Source organism: Nannospalax galili, unplaced genomic scaffold (assembly GCF_000622305.1).
Source record: "Nannospalax galili isolate Female #2095 unplaced genomic scaffold, S.galili_v1.0 scaffold46, whole genome shotgun sequence".
In the NCBI taxonomy this organism is placed as follows: Eukaryota; Metazoa; Chordata; class Mammalia; order Rodentia; family Spalacidae; genus Nannospalax; species Nannospalax galili.
Window position 1 is genome coordinate 868,683 of NW_008355790.1, and position 14,924 is coordinate 883,606.

A 14,924-nucleotide genomic window follows, 5' to 3' on the forward strand; every position below is an offset into this window, starting at 1 on the left:
AAATCACAAGAAAAGTATAAACAGATATCAATTTATTAAAGGGATGCAGTTCACTGCTGAAGAATAAAGAGGAACTACAAAGGGAGTCATATAAAGTTCAAATCCCAGTATTCAAATCTCTGAAGCAATTTATGCTTTTGTTATTATGCAAAAAGAGATGAAAATTTCAAGGTGAGAAGCCTATTAATAAGGGTCGTGCTATAGAATAATCACAGGCTCAAGATTTGGCTGTACTGGATTGACAGTTTGAAAAGGGCTTTGTTCTCCTTTAGAAATCATCCCGTCTAGACTAGGTCCATGTAAGTTAACAGTGATTACTATTCCTAATAGTCACCTAGTCTCAAAGCTCAATAGGCTTTTACCTTTTATTAAGGCAAGTTTGTGAAAATCATTTAGCTCAACCAAATCTCTTCAGGAACTTTCCACTGACATTTTTTAAGAAACATATAAAAGAATTCTATCTTATAAAAAGCCTCCTCAGTACCAGAAAAAAATAATGAAAGATGTTAACACTGTTTACTATTTAAAGGACACTCTTCCTTTGTGTTGGGTGTTATTCATCATCTTTAGAGCCAGTTTTGCTTAACTGTAAAACAAAAACAAAAAGTATGAAGTATTTGAGTCATTATTTCTACTCAAAATCAACACTAAATAAGCACTAGGAAATAAGGTTCACATAATATGAGTTTTAAATGATAACTGCTGCCATATGTAACTACTTTTCAACTTTATGCTTAGCTGCTTCCAACAGGTTTAATTATACAACCTCAAAAGCAGATGCAACAGAACAAGGTTGGAGGGGGAGGGTCCTTGAAGTGTCCCAGAAATAAATCAGATCAAGAATATTCTAATAGAACATGCAATTTCTTATGTGAATGACATACTTTTTTTTTTTTTTTTAAAGTTTTTATTTGTGACAGCATTTCACCATAGCCCCAGCTATCCTCGAGCTTGCTACGTGGACCAGGCTGGATCTCAGAGATCCACCTGCCTCTGCTTCCTGAGTGCTGAGATTAAAGGTGTGCACCACCACACCTGGCCGGAATGCTATACTTCTACCATAGAACACTGTCTATGTTCTATCATAGAAAATAAATGATTTTTTTCACCCATGCTTACTCTTTGTTGATAAAAATAAGAAAGTCTCATATGAATCATGCTACAATAATAATGTCTAGTGCTTTCTTCATGACAGGCTCTGTTCTAAATGCGTTATTTTATTTTATTTTATTTTATTTTATTTTATTTTATTTTATTTTATTTTATTTTATTGTTTTTGGTCTTTTTTTGAGGCAGGCTCTCCCTGTAGCTCCAGCTGTCCTGGAACTTACTAGGCAGACCAGGTTGACCTCAAACTCACAGAGATCCTCCTGCCCCTGCCTCCTGAGGGATTAAAGGTGTGCGCCACCATGCCCAGACCTAAATGTGTTTTTTTAAAAAAGATTTATTTTTATTTTTTTATTTAGCTTGTGTGTGTGTGTGTGTGTGAGTGTGTGTGTGCACACACAGGTTCTCAGCTAGTTACAGGCTGTTGATTGGGAGCCACCTGACAACAGGGCTGGTAACGGAACTCAGGTTCTCTGCAAGAGCAGTATGCTCTCTAACTAGCCCCCTCTGTTCTAAATGTTTTGATGAACACATATTAACCCATTTAATCTTTGCAATATGATGAACTTTATTTTCAGTCTCATTTTAGAGGTGTGGAAATGGAGACACAGAGGTTTAGAAACTTGCCTAAAAGCATCCAGCTGGCAACAAAGATGGTTTCACACCCAGGCGGTCTGACTCGGAGTCCTTGGTCTTAATTCCTCACACACCACTTTATACATGTGTCAATATAATGGAACATGACACTGATAGACAATTACTACTTAACTTTTTAATACATTTATTTATTGACTGATTATGTGAATCTATGTGGTATGTGTGCAGGCCTGCAAGTAATCCAGCATGTCTGTGGAAGTCAGAGGGTAACTTGTAGGAGTCAATTCTTTATTTCTACCATGTGGGTTTTGAGGATAGCACTCAGGTCATCAGGCTTAGCAGCAAGTGTCCTTACCTATGTGTGTATGTATGGGGTCCTGAGGACTAAACTCAGGGCCTGTGCAAACAAGTCTAGGGCTCTATCACTGAGCTGTATCCCCAGTCCAAAAGATAAAATCTTTCTTTCCTAAATTTAAAATTTTTATGTGTGCATGTAGGGTGTGTTTGTAGATAAATTCTTTTTAAAAATTGTAATAAAATAAACCATCTTACCCAGATAACAAATTCTTTTATTTGTTGTTTTGTTTTTGTTTTTTGAGACAGGGTCTCCCTGTAGCCCCAGCTGGCCTAGAACACAGTATCTAGACCAGGTTGGCCTCTGTCTCCCATGTGGTGGGATTAAACGTATGTGCCACCACATCCAGAAAGATGACAAATTCTTAAACTATAATTATGAAAATATAATTTAAAAATCTTAAACTGTGAATTTTTTTCCTGATAAAATTCTTTGGCAAGAGTTGACAAACTTGGGGGTGAAGCAGATTCGGTCTCTAACAATACAAACATGATTCTAATAGATCAAGCATCCCTTTGCCACTAAACTCACACTGTATCCAATAGCTAAGAATGTGGGAAGCTGTGAAAGCAGAAACTACTAAATAGTTTGAAAATACTCTGGCTCTCTTTAAATAACCGAGGATACTAAGAATTTTTTGAAACGTGGCTTGTATCTACTGCATTTAGAATTAAAACTAAAACATTTCATTCATGTAAAACTAACAATAAACTTCTAATAACCCAACAATTCTTTTCAGGTGTGTATATGTGTGTTGTATGTACATGTTTGTGTAAATATGTGCATGTGGGTACCTGTGCATGTGGATGCCAGAGGCTGATGTCAGGTAAGTCTTCCTTGATATTATTTTTCAACACAGGGTCTCTCACTGAACTTGGAGCTCATCAATTCAGCTAGGCTTGCTGGCCAATGAGCTCTAGGGATCTGCATGTCCCTGCCCCCCAGAGGCATGCCATTGCACTTAGTTTTTTATGTGGGTGCTGGAGATATGAACTCAGGGCCTCACACTTGTACAGCAGGAACTTTACTGACTGAGCCATCTCTCTAGTTCCTCAATAACATTTTGAAAAAAGGTTTATTTATTTTACAGGTATGTGTGCTTGCCTGCCTTCTTGAGTTTGTGTATCATGTACATGCAGCAGCTGGTGGAGGCCAGAAGAGGGCATCAGATTGCCTAGAACTGGAGTTAAAGAAAACTGTGGGCTGCCACATAGGTGCTAGGAAGCAACTCAGGTCATCTGCAAGTTAGTTAGCTCTCTAAACCACTGAGCCATATCTCCAGCCCCTCAGTCACATCTTTTTATTTATTTTTATTTTATGTGTATGAGTGTATCACCTACGTGTATGTAAATGCACCTGTGTCAGGCCATGACTCCACAGGTCAGAAGAGGGATTCCCCTAGAACTGGAGTTAAGGATGGTTGTTAGCCGCTATGTGGTGCTGGAAATTGAATCTAGGTTCTCTGCAAGGGCAGCTGGTGCTCTTAACCACTGAGCAATTTCTCCAGCCCCTCAACAAAAGTTAAAAAAAAACTACATTTCTTAAAGTAAAACTTAGAGTGGTACTGGTTTTCCATTCCTGCAGATTTCTTTGTTATCTAGCCCAAAAGGCCACTAGAGTCTCCCAGATCTGCCCTGCAGTCAAGCAGGCACTGGAAGCACACCTCAGCAGAGGAGCTGGAGTTATAACTTACTGCTACACATTATGAGAAAAGAAATCTAAAACTCAGGGTATTAGGAAGCAGAGAATGTGAAGCGTATTTCAAAAATACTTACATGCTGAAGGCAAAAATGTATAGACATCCCAGGAAATCCCAAATGTTGCAGGAGGAAAAACAGAAAATATAAATTTCATTATTTGATGGCAACAACTATAATAATTTTGAAGACCAGAACATTCTATACCTTCACGACATCAACCCAGTTCCAGCCTCGAGGAAGTTCCCCTTTGTGATCTGGAGGACAAAATCAGCAATGTTACTAAGACTGATCTAGTTTTCAATGAATTAATATTGTAACAAGTAAGATTATATATATATATATATACATATATATATATATATTATAACAACAAATAGATTAAAAATTTAAATCACATATTACTAAATAGTTCATTGTCTTTCTGACTTGAAAGCACCATCCTGAAGATACTAGTAAACTATGTGAGCTATACTCCCTTTTACAGTCACCCATTTTCATTCAAGACAGAACCTCTCACCAAGGAAAAGAGATGGGTGGGATCAGTCTATAGCTTCCATGCAGTCACTGCACAGTTCTACATTGTACAGGTCACTGCTTCCTGAGTAAAAGCTGTACTAGCTCACTCTTTTACAAGTCAGTGTTTTGAGGCTCAAAACAGGAGAGACCTCATCAAATGCTTGGCTTCAAGGCTAAGAGGCGTACCAAGTTAGCTTACACACAAATTGGCTATACTCTGATAAAACATTATTTGACATTTTTAAAAAATAGCTTTACTCTATTGAGAATGCTTGAAAGAGCGCTCACAGAACTTACGTTTAAAAATGCAGATTACAAAGTACTTTCATTCTTTTACTAGTCAAATAAAAAAAAGTTTAACAAATAAATACTACTTAAAATGTCTTCAATTTTAGGGCTGGAAAGATGGCTTAGCTGGTAAAGATGTTTGCTGCCAAACCTGATACCCTGAGTTTGATCCCTGGGACTCACATGGTAGAAAAGAATTGACTCCTACAAGGTGTCCTGTGACCTCCATACACACACACACCATGACATGTGCCCACATATACGTGCACACACAAAATAAAAATAAATTTGAAGATGCAATAAAAATAATTCTTCAATTTCAAATGGTTTGATTTCCCTTATGTGTCATGTTGTATGTCTCATTTTACAAAGGCTTTAAAATCGCCATTCAAAACAAATATACAGATTGAACTTCCATAGTCTGAAAAAACACTCCAGGAGCTGGAGAGGTGGCTCAGCAGTTAAGAGCACCAGCTGCTCTTGCAGAGGACCTGGGTTTGGTTCCCAGCATCCATGTGGTGGTTAACAACCATCTAAAACTTCATCAGTTCCAGGGGATCTGATGCCCTCTTCTGGCCTCCACAGGTACCAAAAGCATGTGGTGCACTTACATGCAGGCAAAACACTCATACATACCAACTAAAAACAAATAATTTTTTAAAAATGCTCTAAATCTGAAACTTTCTGAATAGTTCTATATTTTAGAGAATTTCAGATCTTGGATTTCCAGATTTTGGGTGCTCAACCAGAACTATGGAAATAGCCCTGATTCTGAAAACCACTGAAATCTGAATACTTCTGGGCCCAAGCATTGTGGATAAGGGATATTTAATCTATATTAACTGTACCACAAAATAAATCAGAAACTAACCCCATAACTCTTATGGGAGAGTTCAACTTCAGATGCTAATGATTCTTTTCTCTTTCAGACAAGTAAGAACCATCACTGGTTAAGAGGGGAATAGGGCAGATCACCAACTTGGTTAGCTAAAACTTACCCACAGTCCACAGGCTATCCTATTAAAGTTGTATTTAGAAAGAAGTTCCCAGTCACAAACTCTTACACTGTTATCACAGGAAGATGATGATCATCAAAGAGACAAACGTGGGGAAATATTAAAGAAAATGACCATAGGTCATTATTCAATAAAGCAGTTCTAACGAACACAGAAGCTAAAATATTCCAAAAAGACAATAACCCAAATTCTAGAAAATAGATTGGAATGGCTTCATTGAGGAAAATTTATTACTTCAATTACTTATACTTTAATGTTACCTTAACATGAGGGTGACTAATTCCTAGATTTTTATATCACAAACTCCTACAATTTCAAAACTGTTATTTATAAGGATCAACAATTGTTGGTTTCTTTTTATTCTGGCATAGACAGATATAAGATAAAGCATAAACTTATTATCCTTTCATTAAAGAAAAGGAAGGGGGGGCTGGAGAGATGGCTCAGTGGTTAAGAGCACTGACTGCTCTTGCAGAGGACCCGGGTTCAATTTCCAGCACCCACATGGTGGCTACAAACTGTCCTTAACTCCAGTTCCAGGGGAATCCGAAGCCCTCTTCTGACTTCTGTGGCATTGCATAACAGGGGTGCACTCACATACATGTAGGCAATACACTCATAGACATAAAATAAAAATAATAAATAAAATATTTAAGAGAAAAGGCAGGGGCTGGAAAGATAGCTCAATGATTAAGAGCACTTGCTCTTCCTAAGGTCCCAAGTTCAGTTTCCAGCACCCATTTCAGGTGGTTTACAGCTGTCTGTAATTACAGTTCCAAGGAATATGATACCCTCTTCTGCCTCCATGGGCAAATCTTTAGAAAAGGGGGCAAAATAAAACAATCATACACACACTTATTTATATGTAAATGTGTGTGTGCATCAGCATGTCTTCTTTTCTCTTAACTGGGAAAAATTCAGACTAATATCTATTTGCAAATCTCCAAGCTAAAAAAATGGAAGCAAATGTAATTGTTGATATGAGCTAGAGTTTTTAATCCTTTTTTTGAGGACTCTGGTTTAGAACAGATGGGAATTCTTTTTTGAAATCTTATTGTATAAATACATTAACTACAGGAAAAAAAAGTTAAATTATTTATTATGCTAAGATCTAATCATGTACCAGACTTCAAATGAAATCTGTATTTCACACCATTTTAAAAAGTACATACCTGCCATATAGGTAACCCCACACACTGAGAATATTCAAGTAGCATACATGTTTTTGTCTACTATTCCAGTGTTCTTATGTCTCATTTCGTTTATAATGACTTTGTGACTCTGTACCTTCTTTTCAAATGATATCTCTTGTGATGAAGTAGCAATAAATATGGTATTTTTGTACAGTGACCAACAGGACTTTGATTCAAATGTTCCAAGAATAAAGACTAGAGAATTAACCCTGTAAATCTAAACATCAATTAAAGACAATCCACTTATCTTTTTATGTAGACAAAAAAAAGAACACAAACCTGTTTTGTCTGCCAGCTTGCGTTTCTGAGCCTTTGAAAGCTGTTCTTTTTTGTCCTTTTTCTTATTTGATGGGGCTGTGCTGGGAGTTTCAACTGAGATGACATTGGTTACAGATGTCTAAAAAAACCAAAATAGTTTTTAGATTCATGACTTAAAACCTACTGACTTAGATGAAACATAGGTATCTTTTAAAATTACTGGTGCATTTCTAATAAAAGAATCTTACTGCTGTTATTCACTAATTAAATCAGGTAATCTTACATATTATTGGTTTCACTCTGAAAAAGGTTCTCACAAAGACACAATATTGATGCAACAGTTCAACCAGAACCTGAAAAGGAAAGTTTGATTACCGGCACTATGTTGAAGATCTGAGATTCCAATACAATTTTATAGATTTGTTTACTTGCTATCATTTGGAAATTTACACCTTCAGAAAATTATACCCTATTTAGATCATGTTGGTTCCCTGAAGAAAGTTTTTAAATATTTGGGCTTGTGTAGTTAATGCTTATGAGAGCTAACATTTAAAGTGCTTACCATGCAACAAGGATTGCTATAATTACAGGTCATTCATTTGATCCATATCATAATCTTATAAGGTAGATTCTATTATAATCCCATTTAAACAATGAGAAACCAAGCTCAGAGAGATTAAGAAATTTTGTCAAAGTCACAGAGTTATCAAGTGGTACAAAGAGAATTTGAACCCAGACAGGCTGGTTCTCAGCCACCTCCCATACTGCTCCTTCCTTAGCCTCTCCATCCGCCCCTTTCACTAAGAATCTAGAAGCTATAGCCACCCAAGTAGAAAGAAGAACCTTTGCTGCCAGTTTACAGTCTGGTTCACAAGACAAAACAACATGACAGTGATCCCAGAAAGCTTTCAGTGAAGATTGGTACAAAGAGGACTTACATTAGATGGTTAAGGGCATAAAAGATGATTATTTCCTAAAATCATTCTAGAAAATAAAACATTATTTTTCTATTCATTAATGTCCCCTTATGTTCTAATACTCTCAAATTAAACTATGACAAGACACCCCACCCCCACCCCGGCTGGCCTTGAAATCATAGAGATCTGCCTACCTCTGCCTCTCTGAGGGCTGGGGTTAAAAGCATGGACTACCACGCCTGGTAAGACCACGTTCTTAAAACAAACCTCGGGAAAAAAGCTACTTCATATATATTTTAACACTATATCAGAAGTCTTTTAGCTTTCTAAACTTAATGAAAAGATTAATTTTAAAAAACTAAGTTCAAGTTGGGAGTTGGTGGCACACACCTTTAACCCCAGCACTCAGGAGGCAGAGGCTGGTGGATCTCTGTGAGACTAAGGCCAGCCTGGTCTACAAAGTGAGTTCTGGGGCTGCAGGGAAACCCTGTCTCAAAAAGACAAAAAAATAAAACCACCACCAACAAAAAACAAACAAAAAAAACTAAGTTCTATAGTATCTCAATTTTGATTATCATAAGAAGTATTTTGATCTTTGATGAAGGGTAAAAATCAATAGAACATAATTCCATTTTCTAAATTAAATAGAAGAAATCTAAACTTCCTTGCTCTGACTTAACCCAGATGTAATTCTCCATTTAAATCTAACACAAAGTTTTCCAATTTTCAGAAAGCTATTATCAAAAATTATTTATTAAGATACTCAAACCAAAACTATGTGGCAAAACCAACCACAGACTCACGGTAGAATTAACAGGATGGTGGTTCTCCATGAACTGCTCTTGATTGTCCTTAGCATATTCAAATAGTGTGTAGGTCATGGCAGCTCCAAGATTGACTTCCGCTGCCTCCTGTAACTTGGCTAATATACTCTGCTTTACAGCGGAGGAGCTGCAACACAGAAGAATTATACTGTCAGGAGGAAAGTAAAATAGAGAATCAAACCAAAAGATGATGAAAACAAAACTACTCACATGGTGTTGTTAAAAAAAGCATTCATAGATATAATTGGAGGTGTCTGAGGATATGTTTCAGTCCAGGAAATCTCTACTAAGAAGGCTTTGGGATCGCCATTTTCACCTATCTGAAGAAAAGGGAAATCTTAAGCTTCTGAAAAATGATAAAAAGACTAAACATTAAATTATAATCTTCAAAATCATTAATTCTTTCCAATACTCATATTCAGATCAGAAATGCAATATGCTGAAACAATTCAGAAGTATAGGCTCCGACTGACCAAGGGTGAGGGGAATATAAAGAACTCTAGCTCTGACTTCATCCTCTCTGCTTTAGAAGTTTAATTTCTGCTGATTACCTGTTTCTCAAGCAGCCACCAGATTTTCAACATCAAGGCTACAGAGAAATTTTCTGAAGATGAAAATAAAATACCAACTACAGAGTACAAGAAGGGAATGGACAAAAAGAGTCCCAAAATTGAAACACCTTATCTTTGTCTTAAGCTTTCCAACTGTTAAGCTGCAAGAGGCATAAAGAAAGTAAACTGACCTCATGCCTTTAATCCCAGCACTCAGGAGGCAGAGGCAGGGAGATCTCTGTGAGAGTGAGGTCAGCCTGGTCTACATAGTGAGTTCCAAGCCTGCTGGGGCTACGGTCTCAACAAACAAACAAACAAACAAAGCACAACAAAAAAAGAAAGAAAATTGATACGTGCCTATCAAGAGTCAAGAAACCAGAAAATGGAGTGTAAAGTTGAGAGAAAAAAGGAAAAGGAAGAGGAAGAGGAAGAGGAATGCCTCAGGCTGTAGAGCACTTCCTGAATAAGAATTCTTTTGTTTTGTCAACTTAAACAGTAAGTGTTCACTGGTATTTATTTATCTAATATTCTCACCTCACTTCATTTCCTCCTCTCTATCACAGAAATCAACACCCACTTCTCCAACATGTGTCATTCCCCTCCCTACCCCTTGGTTTGGTTGAATCATTTGAAAGTAATGAAATATCTCTGGATATTTATGAATAAAAACTCTGATTAAAAAAAAAAAACACTCTCCTTTATAAGCACAAGACCATCATCAGAGCCAAGAACTCAACATTGATATAAAAGTGTTATCTAATACATAATTCATATTAAAAATTTCCCAGTTATGCCTAAGGTGTCCTTTTATAGATACCACTCCTACCCCAGAAATCTATAATCCATTGACATATTCTTAGACCAGTCCTTAGCCCCCCTTGGACTTGTTAACTGTCTTTTTATAACATTAAGAATCCAGGCCAAGCTGGACATGGTAGTGCATGCCTTTAATCCCAGCTTGTAGGAAGTAGAGGCAAGGGAACCTCTGTGAGCTAGAGGACAGCATGATCTACATAGGGAGTTCCAGGCCAGCTGGGGCTATAGGGAGACTCCATCTTAAAAAAAAAAAAAAAAAAAAAGTACAGGCCAGTTTTCTTGAATAACATCCCAAAATACAAAATATGAAGTAATTGCCTCCATTCAGATTCAGATTGAACATTCTTTCTTTTTTTTTTTTTTGGCTTTTTGAGACAGGGTTTTCCTGTAGCTCCAGCTGTCCTGGAACTCACTCACTTTGTAGACCAGGCTGTCCTTGAACTCACAGAGATCCGCCTGCCTCTGCCTCCCAAGTGCTGGGACTAAAGGTGTGTGCCACCACACCCGGCTGGAACAATCTTTTTTTTAAAGAATGTGTATGAATCTTTTGCCTGCATGCACCTAAGTCACATCTGTATAGTGCCTGGGGAGGCTAGATGAGGGTATTGGGTTCCCTGCAACTGGAGTTAAGGACCATTGTTAGCTACCATGTGGGTTCTGGGAACTGAATCTGGGTCTTCTGCAAAAGCAGTAAGTACTCTTAGCCACTGAGCCACCTCTCCAGCCCCAGAGTGAACACTCTTGGTAAGGATAGGTTCTCATTGCATTATACAGGAGACACTTAAGGTCTTGTGGAATCTTTACTGGTGATTCTGTTTGATCACCTAGTTGAGGTGACAGTCTTCTTCAGATGTCTTCAATGTAAAGTTACCTTTCGTTTTATAATTAAGAGGTGATCTGTGGGGGCTGGAGAGATGACTCAGCAGTTAAGAGCACTGGCTGCTCTTGCAGAGGACTCGAACTTGATTCCCAAAACCCACATGGCACTAACAACCATCTGTAACTGCAGTTCCAGGGGATCTGATGCTCGCTTTTGACCTCTGTGGGCACACATGGGTACATGGGTGTACCTACCTACATGCAAACATAAAAAAAATAATAAACAAAATATTTAAAAAAAGAAGTGATCTGTGGAGTAATGCTACAAAACCATGTGACTACACTGCTTCTCAGCAACCTTTTGCCCAGAGGTTTAGCAACTGTATAAGACCTGCCTAAATCAATGATTGTACTGCTGGTTACATGATGATTTCCTAAAAAAAAACACAGAATAGTTCATGTACCGGCATCTCATCTTACACAGGGTGATGCTAATTTCCTCCATATTATGTTTCATGTATGCTATTTGCCTTAAAAATATTTACACCATAGCAGCAAGATTTAAAACTTTTTACCACAGGGGCTGGCAAGATGGCTCAGGGGGTAAAGGCACTTGCTGTCCAGCCTGACAACCTGAGTTTGATCCCTAGAACACACATGGTGGAAGGAGAGAACAGTCACATGTGCTATGGCACAAATGTATACAAATTTGTACACATGTGCCTACGTGCGCGCACATGAGCGCGCGTGCACACACACACACACACTGTAAAAAAACAATTAGGAAAAAAATGTTCACTTCAAATTGCTACTTGCTTCACCTTTATTTTCTGCCCAAATCCTCATGCTCATACTTTCAGTGACATTGCACAATATAGCACTGAGGCTCAGAAAACATGTCAAATACATTTAGGGAGTCCATTGATATAAGTTAATTATATGCATAATGGATGCTATCAGTTTATGCTTGTTTTGAATTGAGAGATAATTAAAAAGTGGGAAAAGTTACCTGCTTCATATAACCACTAAGTCCGTACTCAAGTGCCATGATTATTAAAGACAAAGGGAAGACCATTCCTGTCTTCAATGCAGACATCTAATGACTTACAAAACTACAATATGAAAAATAATCTAAAAGTGGAAGAGAGCGGTAGGAAGAAATGGAGAAGTTAATTTTGCTAAGGGCAGAGATACAGGCTTGGGCCAAATATATGGAGGAGTTTGACTTAGGCCTTACAGGGGAGGCCAGATGAGTAGGAGAAAAAAAATCTACAATGTATCCAAAGATATGAAAAAGTTATAATATATCTAAAGATATAATAGTAAAGGGAAAAAGAAGACACTTGAGATTATTTAGAAATCTATTACCTGACAGACACAGGGGTTGAGAGAGCTTAAAGTATCATTCAAAACCAAAGGGGATGACTTTGAGTTTCAAGCCAAGAATAAACCATCATTCTATAGATAAGACAAACCTACATAGAAACCTTTTTAAACAAGGGAATGAGATGACTACTTAAATGTTTCAGAGAGCTAATGAGGAGTCTGTTGGAGAACTAGGGGTTCAACAGAAAAGGGAGCTAAAAACAAGTTAAGGGGGGTTTCGTAGCCTACTGAACCACTGTGTACAAAAACAGAGGGGCTGACTAGGCACAACTGCAGCTCTTCTCCTTGGACTGTCCACACACGATCTCCAATTGATGTTTCATTCCATGCTCCATGCACATACATGTCCCAGACCATTCTGTATACCATGATCAGTGAATAACAGATGTTGTTAATGGAGACATTTAGGAAAGTATAAGGAAGTTCTGAGTCTCCCTTCTCCTGAAGGGAAGGTGGCAGTGGCTCAGAAAATCTGAGATGGCAGCTGGATTCAAACAGAAGAGCCTAGGCCTTAATTCCAGCATGAACTTTGGCCATTAAAATGTCCCTAGCTATTGTAAGGATTAATCTTGATAGTCAACATGATGGGGTTTAGAAACATCATGGAAACAAAACTTTGGGCATGTCTGTGAAGGACTTTCTAGATTAGGTTAATGGAGGTAGAAGACCCATCTAAATGTGGGCAGCACTATTTCATGTGCCAGAGCCTCCGGCTGAATAAAAAGGAGAAAGAGAACTGGGCAGCAGCATCCCTTCTCTTTGCTTCCTGACCCTGGATACAATGTGAGCAGTTGCCTCATACAGGATCCTGCTGCCATGACTTCCCTGCCATTGATAGACTTGACTGGTACTTTCAGACTGTGAGCCAAATAAACCCTTCCTTCTTTAAGTTGCTTTATTTAGATGATGATGATGATGATGATGACTGGGGAGGGGGTGTGTGCCACAGTGGATATGTGAAGGTCAGAGGACAACTTGTGGAGTCAGCTCCTTCCTTCCACCCTTATGCCGGTTCTGGGCATCAAACTTGGGTTGTCAGGCTTGTGAGGTAAGCACTCTCATCTTTCCAGCCCATAAGTTGCTTTTGTCAAGTATTCTGACATGGCAATAAGTAAAGTAACTAATATTGTTGTTATATAGATGGAGACAGTGTAGACTATTGGGCTTTAAGAGGGGTTGAGAATTGCTATAGAACATTCATTCCCCAGCTGCCCTTGGGAGGCTGAGAAAAGAGAATCAAGAATTTAAAGCTAGCCTGGGATACACAATAAGACTATGTCTTAAGAAAACAAACAAACAAACAAACTTATTTCTTGTAACAGTCTACAATATATAAGGATCCTACATATATGAGGATTATCTATCAACATTGACTGTGGAAAGAATTTAGGAAGCTTTAACTGACAGAAGTCATCTCTAAAAAGTAGAGCTATGTAATACTAAAGATCTCATTTGTTCCTAACATTTTATAATCAAGTCACCTTTGGTTTTTGGGGTTTTTTTTTTTTTTTTTTTTTGGTCTTTTTGAGAAAGGGTCTCCCTATAGCCCCAGCTGTCCTGGAACTCACTATGTAGACCAGGCTGGCCTTCAACTCACAGAGATCCGCCTGCCTCTGCCTCCCAAGTGCTGGGATCAAAGGCATGCCCGGCACCTTCGTTTTTTAAAAGGTTCTGAATTGTTTTCAAATGTTAACAACAACTAATGCCAAGGTGAAAAGTTTTCATTTAAATGCTTCAGAAGGGCTGGAGTTAAAAGGGCTGCAGTTAAAAGTGCTTCCTGCTCTTCTGAGAACCCGAGTTCAGTTCCCAGTACCTGATTCAGGCAGCTCACAACCACCTGTAACTCTAGCTCCAAGTGATCTGATACCCTTTTCTGGCCTCTGTGGGCACCTGCACACACATGGCATACATTTACATAGACACACACACACACATATACAAAAATAATAATTAAAAAAATAAAAGCTTTAGAAAATACAGAAACATAATTCAATTAAACCATGAAGTTCAAAAAACAAAATCAGGTTTTATAGACTCCACTTTTTTTTTCCTAGCAAAGCAGTACATGCATCTATTCATGCTGTATCTTACCCTATATTGAAATGAAACTGGACTTAATTCCCGGAAACTTTCATCTCCTTCATAAATAGAACGTAAAGCTTCTAGTTCCATCTGAAAAGAATCAATGCATTTTGTTAGTGGCATAAATGGATTGGAAACAGAGCCATTACTTTCTCATTCAAACCTACTCAACTAAAAAACTTGACAACTTACATGGCCTTAGATGCGTATTATAAATGTGTACATATAAATGCATTACAACTGTGCTAACAACACTTTAAAACTATGTATCAGGTACCAAGCATTTACACCGCATCATTTAACTTCTCACATCAATCCTTGAAGAACATTCCATGACCATAGTTGCTCTGCTTTATCATGCAAGAGAACAAGGAGATGAAAGCAACTTGTGCCTTTTATCACTCACTAAGTCTCAAGGTGTGGAGAAAAGCACTGACCTTGGAAATGAAAACTACAAAGCACAATTTCCCATTTTATTTTTAATATTTTATTATTTTTT

General features: G+C 37.8%; 1 protein-coding gene across 2 annotated transcripts in view; it reads right to left on the bottom strand.

Moving 5' to 3' along the window:
• Window positions 1-356: 356 nt before the first annotated feature.
• Window positions 357-14,924, bottom strand: part of Rwdd4 (RWD domain containing 4) — a 19,998-nt gene continuing 5,430 nt past the window's right edge. Inside the window, exons 2-8 of one of the 2 annotated variants that reach the window (XM_008853560.3) lie at window positions 14,435-14,515; window positions 8,982-9,091; window positions 8,751-8,898; window positions 7,052-7,169; window positions 3,964-4,013; window positions 3,835-3,837; window positions 357-586 (exon numbers count right to left, since the gene is read on the bottom strand). In XM_008853560.3, coding sequence (XP_008851782.1) covers window positions 554-586; window positions 3,835-3,837; window positions 3,964-4,013; window positions 7,052-7,169; window positions 8,751-8,898; window positions 8,982-9,091; window positions 14,435-14,515 — 543 coding nt within the window. In that variant the 3' untranslated portion in view covers window positions 357-553. The remainder of the gene's footprint in view (window positions 587-3,834; window positions 3,838-3,963; window positions 4,014-7,051; window positions 7,170-8,750; window positions 8,899-8,981; window positions 9,092-14,434; window positions 14,516-14,924) is intronic. The other variant, XM_017803337.2, reaches the window with a different exon arrangement.